This window comes from Chionomys nivalis, chromosome 16 (genome assembly GCF_950005125.1).
Source record: "Chionomys nivalis chromosome 16, mChiNiv1.1, whole genome shotgun sequence".
Lineage (NCBI taxonomy): Eukaryota > Metazoa > Chordata > Mammalia > Rodentia > Cricetidae > Chionomys > Chionomys nivalis.
In genome coordinates, this window is record NC_080101.1 from 23,583,299 (window position 1) to 23,602,560 (window position 19,262).

General features: G+C 48.6%; 1 protein-coding gene across 1 annotated transcript in view; it reads right to left on the reverse strand.

Moving 5' to 3' along the window:
- Positions 1-1,212: 1,212 nt before the first annotated feature.
- Positions 1,213-19,262, reverse strand: part of Col15a1 (collagen type XV alpha 1 chain) — a 101,616-nt gene continuing 83,566 nt past the window's right edge. The window contains exons 29-40 of the mRNA XM_057790402.1: positions 16,939-16,984; positions 14,600-14,680; positions 14,064-14,113; positions 13,469-13,561; positions 12,777-12,921; positions 10,136-10,200; positions 7,897-8,025; positions 7,699-7,758; positions 6,958-7,017; positions 3,955-4,140; positions 3,605-3,720; positions 1,213-2,273 (exon numbers count right to left, since the gene is read on the reverse strand). Coding sequence (XP_057646385.1) covers positions 2,060-2,273; positions 3,605-3,720; positions 3,955-4,140; positions 6,958-7,017; positions 7,699-7,758; positions 7,897-8,025; positions 10,136-10,200; positions 12,777-12,921; positions 13,469-13,561; positions 14,064-14,113; positions 14,600-14,680; positions 16,939-16,984 — 1,245 coding nt within the window. The 3' untranslated portion in view covers positions 1,213-2,059. The remainder of the gene's footprint in view (positions 2,274-3,604; positions 3,721-3,954; positions 4,141-6,957; positions 7,018-7,698; positions 7,759-7,896; positions 8,026-10,135; positions 10,201-12,776; positions 12,922-13,468; positions 13,562-14,063; positions 14,114-14,599; positions 14,681-16,938; positions 16,985-19,262) is intronic.

A 19,262-nucleotide genomic window follows, 5' to 3' on the forward strand; every position in this document is an offset into this window, starting at 1 on the left:
AAGACGGCACAGGACACGAGCACCACGGCCCAGCAGAAGAGCCTATGCAGCTTGCCTAACAGTTCATGAGGTAGGCCAGGCAAAGATCAGGTGGAGGCAGACGTTTGGCAAAGAATCTTAAGGGCCGGGCACAGGACTGAGATGCTTAGTCAGAGCGCATGGGCCCACAGTTTTCGCTGGGACTCCATCTGTGAGGGCGTGTCCTTTAGCGCGTGCAGAGGCAAGCCTCAATGCCCTCTCCTAGGGTCAGGAGAAGCTGACGTCTCTCTTCCTGGCTTCTCATCTCCATCTTGTCCTCTCTGTGGTCTTGGGTCTTGTGACTGACTGAAGTGGGCGACATCTCTACTTCCCAACTCAGGATTCCCGTGTCCTCTCTCTCTTCCCGCTGCTGCCCATGACAAACACTCCCCACCTGTAACTCAGCCGTGGCTCCATCCTCAACCATCCACCCCTGGGGTTTTCCCCTGGAACCATTTTTAGTCCATGATTCATTAGATTCCAGCTGCTCTTCCTGCTGTGAAGTCTGACGTGGAGGTTCCTGGACTGTTTTGCTTTTGCTTCATTCATTAATTTATTTTTGTTCTTAATCTCCTTCCTACTTCAAGGACTTGGGAGAATGCATTTGCTCTGGTGGCTTTCTGAGCCAGCCCTGCTGAATGGGAGGAAATATCTCAGCATGCTTCTTGACTACTAATTATGTTTCTAGAATGATGCACTTGGGGTGGAGAGGAGGCCAACAGGCAGCCATATCCTCGGCACCTTGGAAAGAGCTTGGGCACGGGAGGGAGAGAGAGCCTGAGTGTGAAGCCAGTCCAGCAATGCCAGCCATGTTACTGGACTCAGGAAGGACCTGAGCCCCCTCTTTCTTTTATCTTCATTTGTAAAGTGGTGGTTAAAAAAAAAAACCCTTTGCAGAGCTGGGGTACCTCTGATGAGTAGCATTTACCCAATGAAGCTGACATTGTACATCTATTCTGGCCTCCTAGAGACAGACGAGCCCACCACAGTCATGAATGGAGACAACGGTGCAATCATAGCAGATCTCGTCTCCCACGCAGGTTCGTCTGCCCCACCTCACCCCCGCCCCTCTTCAGGTCTGGAATAGATTGTCCCCGGTGCTGGTGATGAGATTAGCACATCCACCCAGGCCACTTCTGCCTCAGTGGCAAAGACTAAAAGATCCAGGGGAGAAAAAGTCACACGGAAGGAAGCACCTGGAAAAGATGTCTTTATGTTCTTACACGAAAAAAGGTAGCGAAGCCGAGAGCGCAACGGTACAGATTTTTCTGAAAACTTGCGTCAATGAATCTGTTTCAGCTGCAGTCGTAATTCAACACTTGCCAAGTGGAAATTTGGGGTGGGGGATGGGAAGGAGGACCAGCAAAGGACAGGTAATGATTATGCGCTGTTTCTTTTCTTAGAGTCTCAACTTTTCCAGCAAGCCAGAATTACAGAAACAGATGCCACGCTCAACTATGATTGGGTAAACATGCAAAACTCAACAACATGGTGGCAGTGATGTTTTAAGGGGGAGCCATATTAAAGCCTGATAGAAGAGAATATGAATGGAATCTTTGGAGCAGTTCCCTTCCTCTGGGTGGATGGGTATGGGTGGAATCACTAAGCACTTGGTTCACACATAACTTAGGAAGGGGCTGTGTGTCTAAAAGCTGACCTTGTAAACAAACATGAAGGACATCTTACACTCAATAGTCATGGTTGGAAGGAAGGAACTATTCTCTGAAGAACGCACTGGGCAATCCCTCTGGCCTGTTTGCTGATTGCCCTACTCTTTGTTGGGATGTGTTCACACTGCTGGGGTTTCCTGCAGGATCTAGCACCAATATGTAGATTGGATCTGACTTGGATCTGAGTCCCTTGCGTCTTTACTTTTGAGTATACTGAGGTATGTTTTCTTTGGTTTCTCTTTTGACAAATGTGTAGTATATATATATATATATATATATAAATCCTGTAATATTTACAGCATTTTAGACTTCAGTGTCAACTCTTCACATAAGAAAAATTAGAAAACTCTTTAAGAATCGTGGGAAGGCTATTACTTCCTAGCGTCGGTCATGAAACTGTTTTCGATACACAGGACGATTAGCCGATTAGCACAGCTATAGGCTTTCTGGTCCAGAATCTTCCCTGTGCTCAGTGGGGAGGCAAACCCCGTCACTGCCATATCTGTGGTTCGCCAGGCTTCACAGTACTTATCCACAAGACGGACTCCATGGGGGTTGGATCCATGCCAGATGACTTTCTGGGGCCTAGAAAGGAATTTTAGAGTGTTACTTTTTAAGTGGCAGTTTTAATAACATCAAGTTTTTTATTTCTTATTTTATTTTACAGTTATTGTGTTGTGTGGTTTGTGCGTGCATGCACACATATATGTATTTGCGTGGGGGTGTGTGGTCGCATGCGCGTGGGCATATACATATGGTCAGAGATCAATACTGGGTATCTTCCTCAATCATTCTCCACCTTATTTTTGAGGCAAGGTCTCTCACTAAACCAGGAGTTTGCTAATTTAGCTAGATTTGATGGCCACCAAATCCCAAGGATCCACCAATTTCAGGGCTGGGGTTTACAGGTGTGTGCTACCCCCCTGTTAATTAGATGTATAGTGGGGATCTGAACTCAGGTTATCATGCCTGTGCAGTGAGCATTTTACCCTCTGAGCCATCACCTCAGTTCTCAAATGGCTATTTTTTTTGTGTGTGTGGTATATCTTAGTAAGTGAATTGGCGTAGGTATAGTGAACTAAGACACATTCCTCCTCATCCACAGTCCATGATCCAAGCCAAATCCTCTTTGTGGCCTTGTGGCTGTTACCAGCTTTCTAGGCAGACTCTGCTTCCAGCCAGACTCAGCTTGCAGCATCCCCCAATAGCATGAAAAATTTTAGTTTTCATGAATCTCGACCGTTGCTGCTGAGGTTGCTTCCTCCCAACCAGACTTGTGACTCCTTCACCTTAGGAGTCTCCACTTCGCAGGACTCTGCTTTTGCGTCTCACCCTCAGAAACAATGGCTCTTCTCTGTTCCTCTCGTCGTCTTTCTCTTTTAAAACTACAAAGCTGTCTGCATTTCCATTTGGTCTGTTATCTATTGCCCCTCGACGCCAAAGACCCTTAAAGCAAAGGGGCCAGGTAAGCTTATTATTGTGCCTTCCGGACCTAGCACGAAATGTGCTAGAGCATAGACACTGACTATTCTGAACAGCACATATTGTTTTCAAAGACTGAGAGGCCCATTTATAGGACAAAGTCACAGGGCCACCAGTCACATCATGTCTATGGTATACTGCATTTTTACCCATAATCATCCGCACAACTGTCCTATGGCGTACACACAATGATCTACTCATTTGACAGGCAGGCAAGGCCGTTGAGATCCCTAGAATGAAGTGCTTTGCCCACGTATTGTAGTGAGCTACTAGACCTGGGTCTTCTGGCACCAAGGCCATGGCTTTGCCATGACTCAGAGGCCTCCCTGTGGCTTCGGATTGGCAGTACTCCAGGGCCGTGCTGGCAAAGGTATCTCATTGTTAGAACACATCCTAAAAGCACCTAGCGTGCCACACAACAGGGCCCCACTTACCATGACGGATCGGTCATCACGTCTCGACCGTCAAAGGAGTATATCGGAATGTGTGTATTGAACTGGCCTCCATCACCCGAGAAGATCGAGTCCCAATTGTTGAAAAGCACCTGGCCCTATGAAGAAAAATGCCACATTAGAATTTTTTTGCCAGTGGCCTACAATTAGGCTTCTGCTTATTCTTGAGGGTTCAGATGTCAGCTCTCCTGAAGTCCCCAGCTCAGAAAGGAAACTGACTTGAAAAGAGAAAAAGTGTGGCCTTGAGCTATGGTTGATACCCTGGAGTGGCAAATGCTTGAGTCTCTTGGGGACCATCATGCCTAAGGGCAGTGATGGAGGTTCGTCTTTACCTTGAGGTTCACAATGGGGAGGCTGAATCTCTCGGCTTTCCTCACAACCGTGGAGAGATCCTGCAGGTGGGACGACAGGAAAGCACGGAAGGTGGACAGCAGTCCCGCAGCCCTGGCCTGCTGGAAGCACTGGAAGTCGGCTCGGATGTCCCCGGCCACCGGTGTGTTCAGAGCAACCAGGTGCAGCTGCAAAGAGAAAGACAGTGTAGTTAATGGAGCTGCCACCACCTCCTGTTTTGGGCAGGAGCCACCTTCTGGCTGCAAGGTGTGCCATAGGCTTCTTGGCCACCTGTAAGGGCAGTGGAACTGTGTCCATCCCCAGTCAAGACAGCCTTGGGGCTCCAGCCAGCTCATTACAGCTCTGTGAACAGTCCCTTGGGGTGGGAATATCTTTCTTGGATTTAAAAAAGAATGCAAAAATTCTCCCTGGACCGAGCAAAGCCCTATGGCGATCTGTTCGAGCCTGCAGCCCATGCTCGAGCACTCTGGGTGTATGCTCCTAGCTTAGTTCCCACCACAGCTTCTAAGTTGACTTTGCCCTGACTCCCAAGCTTCCTCCAGCGATTGCTGGCTGCCCTTACTTCTTCCTGAGCAGACCAGGGGCTGATCATGGGAGATGCCCAGGAATGAACTCACAGCACTTATCAAGACAGCTGTGATGGAACCTTCTAGAAACTAGGGTCATATAGCTACTCTCTAGGCTCCTGTTCCCGACACCCTGCTCATCAGCCCCAAACAAAAGCCATTCTAGACTTTGTTTTCTCTCATACACTGGAATCCATTTGTTGACCTCCCCTTCAGCCATTTCTGCTGGCATTCCATATGAAACACAGTCCACAGTCTGAGTGTTCACCCTCTCCCGTTCCCTAGCCTCATCTCAAGAGTAAGAAGCTTGCACTGACCTCCAAATGCACCACATGCACGCGTGCACGCGCACACATACACAGAGTCACACACCCCTCACGTACAGATATACTATTTGAAAATGAAAACCCCAATATACTGCGTTAAAGTTCCATTAGCCACTTTACTGACTTTTGGGGCTCATTGACGGCTTACCTAAATTCACTTCTCTCTCCCTTGAGCATTTACTCCTAGAATCTTGGTCTCTAAAATGCTTTGTGCTCTCTTCTAAACCTGAAGGGCACCTTTCAGTCATTTTGCCCCCACCCCCAGCCTTTGATTCTGGAGTACCCCCTTTCACCTTCTTTCTTTGTCTCAGCCTTGGCTTCTCATTTGCTTCTCCTGTTTCTTCCACTAGCCTCTCTCTGCATCTGTCCCTGTATGGACTCTCTTTGGGACTCCTGCCGTCCCCATGACGATGGCCATAGCTCTGCTGACGTCTCCAGCTGGGTTTAGCACATTCATCTTCTACCCCTTCCTTCTCACTCTCACCTGGGTGTCCTGGGGCCACCTCAGACTTACTCTGCTGACCCTGAGGTCTTCTCTGGAGGTGTGAGCATTCCAGAAAGCCCATTTCTGTGCTGTGTGGCTTGTACTGTGAAGGCCTTAGGCCTCTGAATCTGTCTCCCTGTTGGAGTGGGAATGAGTAACCGATCTAAGACAGAACCTGAGGCTGCTTCTCCCAAGGCTCTGAACTGACTCAGGTGGGTTGGGCTCTGCACCCATAAGGTAAGAGTTAGGGCACGAGAGCGCACTGTGGCAATCCAGACAGGCCTGTATGGGTAGGCCTAGCGGGGGACACTCTTCTACAACAGGGTCTGTGGAAATAGCAAAGCGTCTGAGAGCAGGGACAAGAGTTCCCAGGCTGGCTATACGTCCTGTGATCAAGCTCTATGACGTCCCTGAAGTGACCAGGACATGGTCTTTATTTACACTAGTGAAGGCTGGGGTGCATCTCCAATCTCCACCCTGCCAGATGATGCCTGGGAAGGGGCCTGTGCCCACTGCATCAGCCCAGTGGGGATTGGGCATCCTTCTCCATCTCACTCATTCTCCTGGCAACACTCACACCAAGGGACCTCTTCCCTTGACTCCCGTGACTCCCACCAGCCCTCTTCTACAGCTCACAGCCTTGCCATCACTGTTCCTCGACTTGCACACTCAAACTAAAGTCATTTCAAGATAACATCCCTACCACTTCCCCTTGCTCTACTTTTTTTTTTTTTTGGTTTTTTTCGAGACAGGGTTTCTCTGTGGTTTTGGAGCCTGTCCTGGAACTAGCTCTTGTAGACCAGGCTGGTCTCGAACTCACAGAGATCCGCCTGCCTCTGCCTCCCAAGTGCTGGGATTAAAGGCGTGCGCCACCACCGCCCGGCCCCTTGCTCTACTTTTAACTTATCCGAAGCTCTCATCAATTACAGGAAAGGGTCAAAATCCCTAGCTCTGGCCCTTGTGAGCTTCTGTAGCCTAAACTTTTTCCTCTGCTGTGAAGTCTACTCCTCTGGCCAGTTTGAAACGCAGTCAGGAAGGAGCAGCACACACACCCCACCCTCCCATGCTCCATCTTCCCCTCTATCAGGAATTCCTCCTTTCATTTTTTCCCTGTCTGAATGTCAGTGTCCTTTAGGTCTGAAGCTAGAGGTCACCTCTTGCAGACTGACTACCTTTTGTCTTTCTGGTGACCCCAGCATCTCGGTTTTGCCTCGCTCAAATAACCATGATCCAGCTGCCCATAGTGTGTGTGCCTTCCTGGCTAGGTGGTAAGAGCTATTTACCAGGGCTGCAGAGGTGGCCATCAGTTGAGAGCACTTGCTGCTCTTTCAAAGGATCAGGATTCAATTCCCAGTACTCACATGGTGGCTCGCAGCTATTTCTAACCCCAGTTAAAGGGGATATGATTCAGATTCCAGACCTCTGCAGGCATCAGGCACGCACATGGAGCACGCATATATAGGCAGGCAAAAAAACCACTCATATATGTGAAATAAAATAAATCTTAAAAAGAAAAAAAAAGGACCTAGATACCAAACACAGGGCTCAGCACTGCCGGGCACACGCACATACTCATTCTCTGCCAAGCAAATGTATGACTGTACTTACAACAGGCCTCTGGTAATTGGTACTTAAAATGGGGTTCAGTGGAGGCTGTGGCTGGTACGGCTGCAACATGAAATGGGAAAGGGTAAAGAATGAATACATTCAGAATACACACTGCACTCTCCAGGGTACAATGAGGTACGAGTCTAATGTCCCCTTTAAATAAATTTAAAATGATGCTTTGAACTCTCAAGTGGGAGGACTTTCATGCTCTTTAAAACGATCCCTGAGCTGGAGAAGCAGAGGACCTCAGCTTTAAAGCCAACGTGTCTACCTCGTCAAAGGTTCAGTTTTATAATCTGATGGGGTGAGAGTAGTGGCCTCCAAGGGTTGCAATAGAACTCAACATCAAGCTATGCCAGTTGCTTCTGCTCTTTTACGGCTGTGAGTAAATGTTAAAGGTCGGCCTGGTCGGTGTGTGGTGCACACCTTTAATCCCAGCATTCAGGGAGCGGAGGCAGGTGGATCTCTATGAGTTCCAGGCCAACCAGGACTACTAGTGAGATCTTATCTCAGAATAAGTAAACAAAAGAGGGAGGGTTCTTCCAGACGGTTTATGGGTAAAATGGGAACAGGGGTCTCCAGCCTCCGCACCCAGGTCTCCCTCCACTCTGGGGTGACAACATTCTGTCTAGTAATTATTGGGCTTCCGTGAGATGCTAAGTCACACAGAACAAGTTAGGCTTGGAGAACTTGGTCCAGGTCCTTGGGGGCACCCAGGAAGCAGACAGCGGAGTTACTCACATTGCTGGAAAGTGCTGGTGGTGGGGGGCTGTCATCAGGAATGGGGATCAGTTCTCCCAACTGCAAGAGAAGAAAGATGTTGCTAATGAAAAGCTGTAAGAAACAGCTTCCAAGACAGAAAACCGGCACTAATGGGGAGTTCTTCACCTTGGAGGGTATTTGGAGGGGAGAGGGCTAGCAAGGAAATTGAAGAATTACCTGTAACCTTTTCCAACCATCTCGGACACGAATGAAAAACTCTGCACTGTCCCTCAGGTAGATGAACGTCCCCTCTATAACCAAGTGTGCTTTCTGCAGCATGTCACCCATGTCGTTGAGTGCTGTGACCTGTCAGGGCATTTTAAATTCCAAACTGTCATGAAGCAGTAGCAAAATGTGATGTGCTTTTTTATAAGTAACCCCTCATCCGAGAAAAAGGTTTATTGCATTGGACAGTGTTATAATATTAGTCAATAACTAACAAATAAACTTATTAGTTAATAACTAAATTTATTCAGTATTCTGGCTCAAACTCAGGACCTGTCCAAGCTAGGCAAGTGCTCTACCACTGAACTAGATCATCAGACCACGGTTGTTCTCTCTCTTTCTTCCTCTGTGTGTGTGTGTGTGTGTGTGTGTGTGTGTGTGTGTATGTGTTCAGTGAGGTGCCAGATGTAGTCACGTGGTCTTTCCCATTATCACTTGTTCTCGACCTTATCTTTTGGAGCAAGGTCACTTACTGAAGCGAGCACTAACTGATTGTCTACACTGCCATCCAGCAAGCTTCGGTGATCCACTTGTCTCTGCTCCCACTCTCCTAGCACAGGGTTACAGATGTGTGCAACCAAGCCGCATTCTGTTTTTCAAAGTGGATGCTAGGGATGAACTGGGGTCTCAGTGCCTATGTTCAGGCACTTGACCTGCTGATCTTCTCCTCAGCCTCTAGTTTTTAAAGACGTTCTCACTGTAGCCAAGACATGCCTTGAACTCAATAATCCTTCTGCCTCAGCCTCCCAAGTGCTGGGATTTCAGGAGTGTACTATCATGCTTGGCTAAGGGAGTTCTTTTTCATGAAATGAAAACATGCATTTCTTTGAACCACAAGTCTAAATTATAAAAAATGAATAAAACCCAAAAGATAATTTCCTGTGAAGAGAAGGATGTTGCGCCAGAGTTATCTTTGCTGGGTTTTGGTTTTAGCAGAATCATCAGCACATTGCCTTTTTTTCCCCTGCCACTCGCATTGATTTTTAACACAGCTCTGTAGCATCTCCACTGGCTAATGGTGCCATCTCACATTCCTTAGTGACTTTCAAATCCATTTTCATTTGGGATAAGAAATGCAAGCAAGTGGGCAATTATACTTAGTCTTTAGTCTAGCTGGATGGCTGCAATATTAAATATGTGTTTCAAAAGTGGGCGCTTGCGGCAGCTCTGTCTCAAAAGTTGCCTAAAATAAGAATGGCAGATAGTTAGCAGCCCCAGAAGCAGATTCAGGAAGCTGAGACTGCAAACACTATTCTGAATAGCATCAAGTCTCAAGGAACTATCAGTCGAGAGTCTCATTGTAACTGAGAAAAAGTCCCCAAATTTTTTTATCTTACCTTAATGATAATAACGTTAATCAAACTGACATAGAAATCCCCGAAGAGGCAAAGTGTCAAATTTTGTCACCTTCTGGACAATTCTGTCTTTTGAAAGTCAGTTTTTTTTTTTAATTTTTTTTTTTAAAGAATGAAACCCAGTAACCACCAAAAAGGTTTCCTTGGACTGCTGCCAGTCTGGTAGGTGCTTGTCTGTCTCTCTCTCTCTCTGTGTGCATTGTAACAATCCAGACAAGCCATGCCCACTGCAGTGCACTGTGGGGTTGTCAATGCCCATATGCGATGCTCCAGCTAAGAAACAACCCAGTGTGAGTGTAACCATCAGAGCACCTATGGTGTTGTTTACACGTGTGTGCATGTTGTTTTTAAAAAAAGAAATGATTGGATTTTAGTCACTTCAAGAGTCACAGGCTACAGCGTCAATAATCAGTCATTTTGTTTTCTGTAGCTCTTTATTGAACAAGTCATCTGAATAGGAAATAAATGGCCATCTATTATTGGTGGAATGGCACATTCTTTTGTCATGGAATTTTACTTGTTTGTTTGTTTAGAGATAGAGTTTCATGTATCTGGCCTCTAACTTGTGTTGCTGAGGGCAAACCTTGAGTTTCTGATCTTCCTGCCTCCATCTTGTAAGTGCTAAGATAGCAAGCATCTGCCACCATGCCTGATTTTATGTGATACCAAAGATTGAACTATGCCTCCTACATTAGGAAAACAGGCTACCCACTGAGCTAGGTCTCCAGCCCCTGTTAGAGAGTTCTAATTCCAAAATAAAAGGGATTCCAAACACTGTCGCCAGAGTCTGAAGTAAGTCTGTCCAACGTGTAATGGCTACTATACAAGATACTGACCAAGTTTCTGGATCCCGGGAGTCCTGGCTGTCCTGGAGGGCCAGGTGGGCCTGGAAGGGCCACAGCTGGGACAAAACAAAAGAGAGAAGTTATATAAAGCATAGTGTCTGTCACAGGAGGTCCCTGCTGGCCCCCAGAGGGGTGCTCACAGTCCCTTCCATGCTGAGGGTTAGCCATCTTGCAGCTGGAAAGGGGGCACTCTGACCCAGCAAGAGATTAAGGCCATGCTGATTGGCTTGGGGGAAGAGCTGAGATTCTTTATCATTGCCCTGGATGAAGCTGTGCCCAAGACTTTTCAGAATTGTGAGGAAATCCCATGGGTGGTTATTTGTAAAAGCCAGTTTGAGTCGAACTTTCTGTTACTTGTATCTGAAACTACCCTGACTCATACAGTTTACTCAAGAGACAGAGCATGTGACCACCAAGTAGAGGAAAGTGGACCACAGAGAGGAGAGGAAAAAGTCCAGGTTGACAGTGACAGGAGGGCTGACCAGGTTGTCCATCGCCAGCTGTGCATTTTAGGAAGCAGCAGGTTTGAAGGCTATTTGCCAGACATTGGGAGACATTCCTTCTACTCTAACAATCTATTAGCATGCTGGTGAGAACCAGTAACATTCAGGCTGCAATCTTCCCAGAGTTTCTCAGTTCTTGGCATGTCACAGGACCCTTAAAAATCAGCTCAAGGCTGCCATATTGATCCCCCAGAAAAATGAAAGGGCATGAGTGTCCAGTTGAAAGGTCCTTGCCTCAGGCAAACATAGAAGTATTAGCATTTCCCCTTGGTTTTTCTTCTGCCTCTCTAAGTCGCATGCCGTCAGCATCTGCACAGCTCTTGGCAGATGCAAAGATGTCTCTATAAGTCCTAGAAAACAACTACATTGTCTCTTCAGGACACCGCAAGCGAGCCTTAGCTCCAACACAGGGCTTGAACGTCCACACATAGGTGGTAAGTGGCTAGTGGAGGACATGGATGTGGATCCAGCCATGTGTCCCTTGAGCATGAATGACCTGGAGCAAGTCATATGTCCTCTCTGAGCCTCAGGGTCGGCCTCCTTGGGGTTATAATACTATCCACTTCACCTCCCTTCAGCATCGCTGGGAAGTCTATGTGGGTAGTGACTATGCAAGGGTTTTATATACTGCGACTTGTCATGCATTGTATGAAAGACAGTCCCTGCTCAGTGCAGCAAGGTGTCTGGATCCCCCTAAAATGATGCTTTTGTGGACAACAAATTCTCTGCATCCCACACTCTCGCTGCCAACTGCCTGTATCTTCTGCAACGCCTCTGCATCCCTCCAGGCCCTGTTGGCACATTGGTTTAATCTACCCAGCATCCTTTGCAGATCAAAGTCCTCATAATCTTCTCCTGAGGTCTTTCCCTTCACACCCATAGTCATTTCCTCACAGAAAGAGCTATTAGGTTCTCAAGTGGTCCTCCCTCCTGACTATAGATGATTCATTCAAAGTTGGCACCTAGCTCGAGACAGGCCAGTTAGAATCTTTTCCTGCAACTGCCCTATTCCAAGATATTTCAGACCCGAGCTGAGGAGGAGCTCATGGTTTACAGCTCACGGTGGAAGAACTAAGCTGTAGGTAACCACCTTCTCCTCTGTGCAGAGGATGTGGTCTGTGGGGAGTAAGGAGGAAGCTGGTACACAGATAAGATAGGGCAGAGCATCATGACAGGGTACGAGTCTGAGTTAGGTTCTGGCTGTTCTTGGGGTCCAATTTCCGGTCTACTCATCCCATGAGCTCATTGCTTAGCCCCTCCTTCCAGTGAGCAAACTTCCCTTCCACTCACTCTGCTCTGAGCCTTGTTTCTGCTTTCAGTCAGTAAAGCCAAGGCCATGTTAAAGCCAGCCCCAGGCCACCCTCTGCAAGGCCCCAGGTTCTGTGGGTTACTGGCTTGCTCCCCATGACTTGCTCAGCCTGCTTTCTTATAGAACCCAGGGCCACCAGCCCAGTGATGGCCCAGGACCACCAGCCCAGTGATGGCCCCACCTACAGTGAACTGGTCCCTCCTCCATCAATTACTGATTAAGAAAATGTCCTACAGCCTGATCTTATGAAGGCATCTTCTCAATTGAGGTTCCTTCCTTTCAGATAACTCTAGGTTGTATCAGGTTTACATAGAACTACCCAGGACATCTGGTTTATAAATAATGTCCAGGGTAGGAAACTCCAGAGACAAAAAGGAGATCTGGGGAGGTAACTGCTTCCAGCAAAAATTAGTCTTCCTTCCTTCCTTCCTTCCTTTCCTCCTTCCTTCCTTTCCTCCTCCCTCCCTCCCTTCTTCCTTCTTTCCTTCCCTCCCTCCCTCCTTCCTTCCTTTCTCCTACAGTTCTAAGGATAAAACTTAAGGCCTCCCCCATACTCTATTATAAACTTTCACTCCATCCCATGAGACTTCTTCTTGGTGTAATAAATGTCTGGAATTAAGCAATTGTGACAGTCGCAACATTGCTAAATTGTACACTTGAAGTGAACGTATGTTATAATATCTGAATTATATTCATTTCAAGGAAGAAAAGAAGGCAGGAAAAAGCCCTGTTGGATATAGACACCTGCCAGGCCACCCAGGTGTGCCACCGCGAGCAAAAAGAGAGAAGCAGCAGGAATGAAGCGCCACTCAGCACTAACCTGCACCCAGGATGGCAGGAGGTCCTGGTGGCCCAGGGGGTCCCGGTGGTCCAGGGACACCAGGTCTCCCAAAGCCAGGTGGCCCCGGCAGGCCTGGAATTCCTGGGGGGCCCTGGGGCCCCACAACAGCCTCTCCTTTCTGTCCCTGTTGAGGCAAGCACATAGTCATGGAGAACGCTCTCTTTTAATAAGGATGTTTGCAAGATCCGGTAATTGCAGGTGATGTCAGCAAGCAGCAGCCCAGATATGGAGTCCAAAGACACCAGGCAGTCCAGGCAGCCAGAGGTTCCTTGAGATCTAGTCTGGCTTTCTCACTCCACATATGAAGGAACTGAGCCTTCAGAGTGGAGAGGACTGGCCTTAAATCACAGTGCAAGAACATGTCACAAGAACCAAAGAGTCCTTCTAAAGCTATTGCCAGTGCCTTCCGTTCATCCTACGAAGAAACCCCTCACTATTGATAGCTCTGTTCAGAGGGAAGTTGCCACAGTGTGGACAGCTAATGCCCGTGGGTTCACTAACCGCACATAGCCTGGACAGCTCTAGAGACTGAGTTAACCAGCCAACAACACAGGAGGAAAACCTGCTTAGGCCTGAGTATGCACTACACCGACTTCAACTCTAAACCCACCTACTCATACTGGAGGTGAGGCACAGGGAAAGCCACAGGTCCCCAGGGAGTTACTACTCACAATCTGGCCTGGATGTCCTGGTAGGCCTGGAGGCCCAGACACAAAGAGGTTGTTGCTGGACTCTCCTCTGAAGGCTGCATCTCCATTCTCCCCCTGGAAGAAAGACCGTGGGAGGTTGCAGTAAGACAGGCATGAACCTTCCTTAACAGAAACTCAAGAAACCGAGTCACAGGCTGTTGCAATATCAGTGGGACCCCCAAAGTCCACGTGTCAGAAACATTACACCCAAACTTGTGTATTGCTGGCACTGAGAGGTGAAGTCTGGGTTAGTGGAGTGACTTGTGAGCTAGAGAGTGGTATATATATATATATATATATATATATATATGTGTGTGTGTGTGTGTGTGTGTGTGTGTGTGTGTGTGTGTATGTATGTGTATATATACATATATATGACCCTTAGCATTATTGTTCTGTCTTGCTCTGTGATTCCTGCATCGTCTCAGGACTTTGCAGAATCCCAACCAGTAAGGAGCCCTATCCCTCCAGAACCATGTGCTTTATTCTTTCCATGTTATGCAGTCTGTGGTATTCAGTTACGGCAACAGCAAACAGACTAGGATAATAGACCAAACACTGAATAATGAATATTCACCTTCAAGCTGTGGAGAAAATGTCTCAGGTAAGCTGGATCAATTGGAGGGCCTGAAGAAGGAACACTTTATAAGTTCATCATCGTAGCAGCAGAGATTTCAGAGTTTCCAAGTTAGTAGCCATGGTTATCTCTTAATAAAAGTGATACTACATTGATTTACTAGAGCTGACAGTAGGCTTCGAGGCATCTCCAGTCCTAATTCAGGCCCTACTACACAGGGACTGTAGGATCCTGGGCAAGTGCCTGATTCTCTCAGTGCCATATTTTACCTATGAACAACAACAGAAAGTCGCCCTCTCCCTCTGACCCCCACCCCGCCTGTAGTGCTGGGGCTGGAAGTCGGGGTTCTGAGCATGCTCAACAGTACCCCACCTTCAGCCACACCCCCCCCCCCCCCCAGTCTCCCTTGAGTGTCCTACTTTGGACATGTCAGGCCCGAGACTGTTTCTTACTAGAAACCACAGCACTTGTGGGCAGGGTGGCTAGCTTGTGTAGCCACCTTGACTTAGCAAAGCCTAGGGCAGGAGCAGGCATACCTGGCGGTCCTTGGGCTCCTTGGTCCCCCTTTTCTCCTTTTGAACCAGGAAGACCCCAAGACCCTTTCTCTCCTTTAACACCTGACATCAAACACAAGTACACGTTTAAGAACAAGGAAAAGTAGGTTGTGGGAAATCGGGTTTTAGAATTAAGCCCTTTAGCAAATCCCATCAGACCAGAAGGCTCAGGGAAGCCAGCAGGTAGGAAAGAGCCTGCAGGGCCGTGATCCCGGCATCAGACAGGTTTCCAGATCTTGACCCAGTTCATAGTAATGTAATGTCACAGAGAAGACAGACAAAGAGTAGAGTCCAGCAGGGACTATAGTGACTCAGCAGGGACTGACTTCCCACTCGCTTAGGACAGTTTGTGAGAACAGGCTGGGGCCCCATTCCACTCTGCCCTTCAGTCTCCTCTCCCCTAGGGCCTGTACAGCCTGAGGTCTTGAGGAGCAAATAAATCCCCCAGGGACGAGGACACAGTTCAGCTAAGGGGGCTGAATCACTCACTTGCACAGCTGGCTGAGGGGATGAACACCCATTGTGGGTCACATGCCACCCTAAGTGGTAGGAAGCCAGGGGTCTGAAGGGCTGCCTTCCCAACCCACCTTTTCTCTGCTCCTCATAGGGGAGAGGCACGTGAGGGAGGCTTTCAGGAAAATGTAGCTGGGGAGGAAAATCACCCCTTCCCTTTCCCTGGATGGGACCTAAAGGTGGACGTGAGACCCCCCCAGTTTGTGACCCCTAAAAAGTGCAGCAGATAAATCTTCCAGTGTTCTTTAGTCTAGAGGTGGCTGTCCTAAGGTTGTGGGCTCCAGGCTTCCTCGATGTAGGAGAACAGCCAGGAGCACCAAAGGTGTGACGAGGGAGCAGCTGGGGCGTCCAACCACATGGCCCAGGTCCCACGGGTGCACGGGGACAGGTGAGACTAAGGGCATAGGCAGAGCATTGTGGGTTCCCACCCAAGCCACAGCCAGAGGTGAGGGCAGAGGAGATAATGAGTAGAGACCCACAGGTGCTGCCCTGAGAGGTGATATAACACCCAGAAGCACTTATGGGATACTACCTCTCGCCAGGGCCAGTGCATCCAGAAAGTTCTGTTCTTGCCCCTCCCTCACAGGGTAGCCTCACAGGACAGGGAGCAGCTGAGGGTCTGAGAAGGCAAACCCAGCTCCCCTTCCTACCCAAGGCCTACGTATGGCCCTCACTACCACCAAATAATAATCTCAAAACAAGCCCAAGGCACAGTGGTGCTCATGCCTTTAATCCCGGTTGTCAAGTGGCAGAGGCAGGTGGATCTCTATGAGTTCAAGGCTAGTCTGGTCTACTTAATGAGCTGCGTAGAGAGATCTTGTCTCAAACGACAACAAAATTCCATAAGAACAAGATTCACCTAACATCAAGGAGAAAGGGACCTTGGAGCAGGTCTGAGTACCAGGTCAGGACATGGCCTGGACTTGGCAACCAAAGTGACGGAAAAATACAGAAAACCTCATTAGGGAGACCCTCCCTGGCAGACCAGGGTGACACAGCTAAGCTGCAGGGGACCACAGAGTAAGAATGGCTTTCCCTTATTTAAGTTGTGAGTGTTTTGATTCTTCCATCAAAAACCAGGCACTGTGTGGCAGGGAGTGGAGGTGGAAGAGGATTCTGACTGCTCTCTTAGAGGCCTGTCCCTCTGTGGTGTGATCTTAAGAGGCTGAGCGTGCTAACCTTTACTACCTCCCCCCCCGTCACTCCTCCACCCACACATATACACACTGAGCAAGGTTTCACAGAAGCTCTTCCTGTAAACTAGGAGAACACAGGTTCCAATGGACCAATGAGGACAGATGCTGACCTTGAACTGGTGATCCTCCTGCCTCAGCCTCTTGAGTACTGGGATCATAGATATGTATCACCATGCCTTGCCGCACCCTCTCCTCACAGAACTGGGGATCAAACCTAAGGACTCCCCCACGCTAGGCGAGAACTCTTGACCAATGGAGCCATTCTTTCTGTCCTATAGTTAGTTTTAATGGTTCCTGGGACCCGAAAGATCTTAAGGGCCGAGGAGGCAGGAGACGCATGGGGCAGCACCAAGCGGGCATCTGTGGATGTCTTTTGAAGCGATTGGCAAAGGAATGAACAAAGGGAGAGTTTCCTGTAACCTAGGAAGTTTAGCCAGGACGCACGGGCATGTGAGAAAACCAGAAAGACATGTGTACTACAGCTCAGCTGCCACTTGTCCCCCATGCCAGTCAGCCCTTCCCGACCACCTCATCTGTGGCCAGCACTAGACACACATAAGCGCCTACAGATCAGGAATGTCTCAGAGAAGCACAGTGAAGAAAAGCGCATACCGTGGAAAGTGACAAGCTCTGTGTCCCCAGGGTGAGCAGTACCAACCTAGGGAGAGAGAAAGACCAGGTCAGACATGGGAAGCTCTGCCCTGGCTTTTGTCTGGGTGGTTACAGTCCTGGGGACATATTGCAGAGGATGAAATGACACAGGTCCAAGCTTGGACTTAGCTCTGGAGCTCCAGATCTCCCAGCACCCTCAACACAGACATCCCAGGCCTTCAGTCGGGAAGCCCGTGATATAGCCGGCCTCAAGAACACAGCATCGAGACTTCTGGCCAAAACTCTCAGCAAAAGGGAAACCCAGGGCCTTCAGATAGTGTTCGCGAGAGTGTCGGCCAATGCTGAGCGTTTTGGCCTCCTTCCTTATCAATTAAGATTGGCTCATGGTTGAGGCCAAATGTCCAAGCCAGCCCTGAGCCAGCTCTGAAGCTGGGCTAGTCGTCTGCTACTGAGTGTAATCAAAGACAGGCATAAGGCACGGGTCCTGGCAGGAGTTGCCGTGATAAATAACAGGGTTGTCATTGATTGGAGTGGCTATTATGGGCTCCTCATTAGGTCACAGGGGTCTGGAATCCAAGCAGTTCTGGATAATATAATTCTCAGTTCGTTCCCATATCCCTGCTGCCCCCTCGCCCTTTCTCCCTTCCCCCCTCATATTCATATTCTCTCTCTCTCTCTCTCTCTCTCTCTCTCTCTCTCTCTCTCTCTCTCTCTCTCTCGTGTGTAGTCAATCTTACACGTGATTCCTCAGGCGCTGTTCACTTTGTTCTTTGAGTCACTGGCCTGGGTCTGGTCAGTGAGCCCCAGACATCCCGTTTCCACCTCCGTGGCACTAGGATTACGAATGTGCACCATCATGGCTTTCCCCCCCCACTTGGGTTCTGAGCACCAAACAGTTTTTCCTGCTTGTGCAGAAAGAAAGTCCTTCACCAAGCCACTCCCCAGATCTCGCCTAGCTTGTGTGAGCTCTTAGGTGAGTCTGAAGGCAGAGGCCCCTGCAAACTGGTTTGCAGTATGCCTTGTCTTAGCTTCAGCTCCTGTTCCTGTGATAGGACACGCTAGCAAAAACAGCTTACAGAAGATTTTTTGATTGACAACTCCAGGTTATTGAAATTATATTGCTCGGGAGTCAAGGTAGCATTGAGAGGAAGCAGCTAGTGACATTCAATCCATAGTCAAGAGCAGAGAGCAAGGGATTCACGTATGCGTGAGCGTGCTCGGCTCACTCTCTCCACTCTTACACAGTTTAGAATCTCTTGTCTAGGGAATGGTGCCACCCATAGCGGGCAGGTAATATAGACAATCCCCCACAGACAGGCCAACCTGACCTATACAATCCCTCATCAAGACTCTCTTCTTGGGCGATTCTTGATTGTGCTGGGTCTACTATTAAAGGGAACTACCACACTCCACCACCATCATTCCCCAGTTGAGTGATGGTGCTCCACCTGGATCCAGGATCTTTCTATACTTATGAATATCTGGGATTGCCAGCTGCTTAGTGGTTGTCATGAAAAGATGCTGGGCAGAGAAAGGAATCTCCCAGAAAAAAAAAATTAAGGATGCATATTGCAGAGATTCTGGTTAAGAGGCACGGTGGTGGGGGTATAAACTGTGAGGTTTAAACTGTGCTGGAAAGTGCTTATGAGGTGCTGGGTATGTTTCTCTTTGGTGATGTCCACTTTGAGGGTGGCTGTGTAGGAAACATCCTCTCCTCCAAATCCCAAGGTGTCCCAGTATGCCACAGGAAATTAAGACAAAACAAAACTCATTCCAAATACTCCGAGCCTAGCATTGACTTCTTTTTAAGTAACTCCACAGCACACCCATCCACATGTGGATATGGCACAGGGTCCCAAGCATAGGTCACGTGACTGCAGTAGCATTCCCACAACACTCTAAAGTTTGTGGTGGGCCGTCCCACACTTGGCGCATTGGGATTGCTTTGTGGGAGGTGGTAACGCGGCTGGGTTCTGTGGTGGAAGGTGGGACCTTCAACACCCATAGCCAGGGGAATCTAGGCAGCCTACAGCTCCTACATGTGGAGGTGAGTGCACAGATTTCTGGGACTATCTCCAGAACCTGCCCTTGAACCAGAGACCGCTATGCAGTTATCTGTAGAAACATGCCCTTGGCGGTGCTATTGCACCTGCGTGGAGCTCAGCACTGCACCCAGGTGGATCCCATGCTCTGCCTTCCATGCTAGAATGCTTAGACTGTGGGCTGCCCACTTGGATGCCGCAAAGGTCAGACTTGGACATATGCCTAGGACAACACACAGCCAGCCAGTCTGTGTCAGTTGGAAGCCTCAGAGAGCAGCCCCA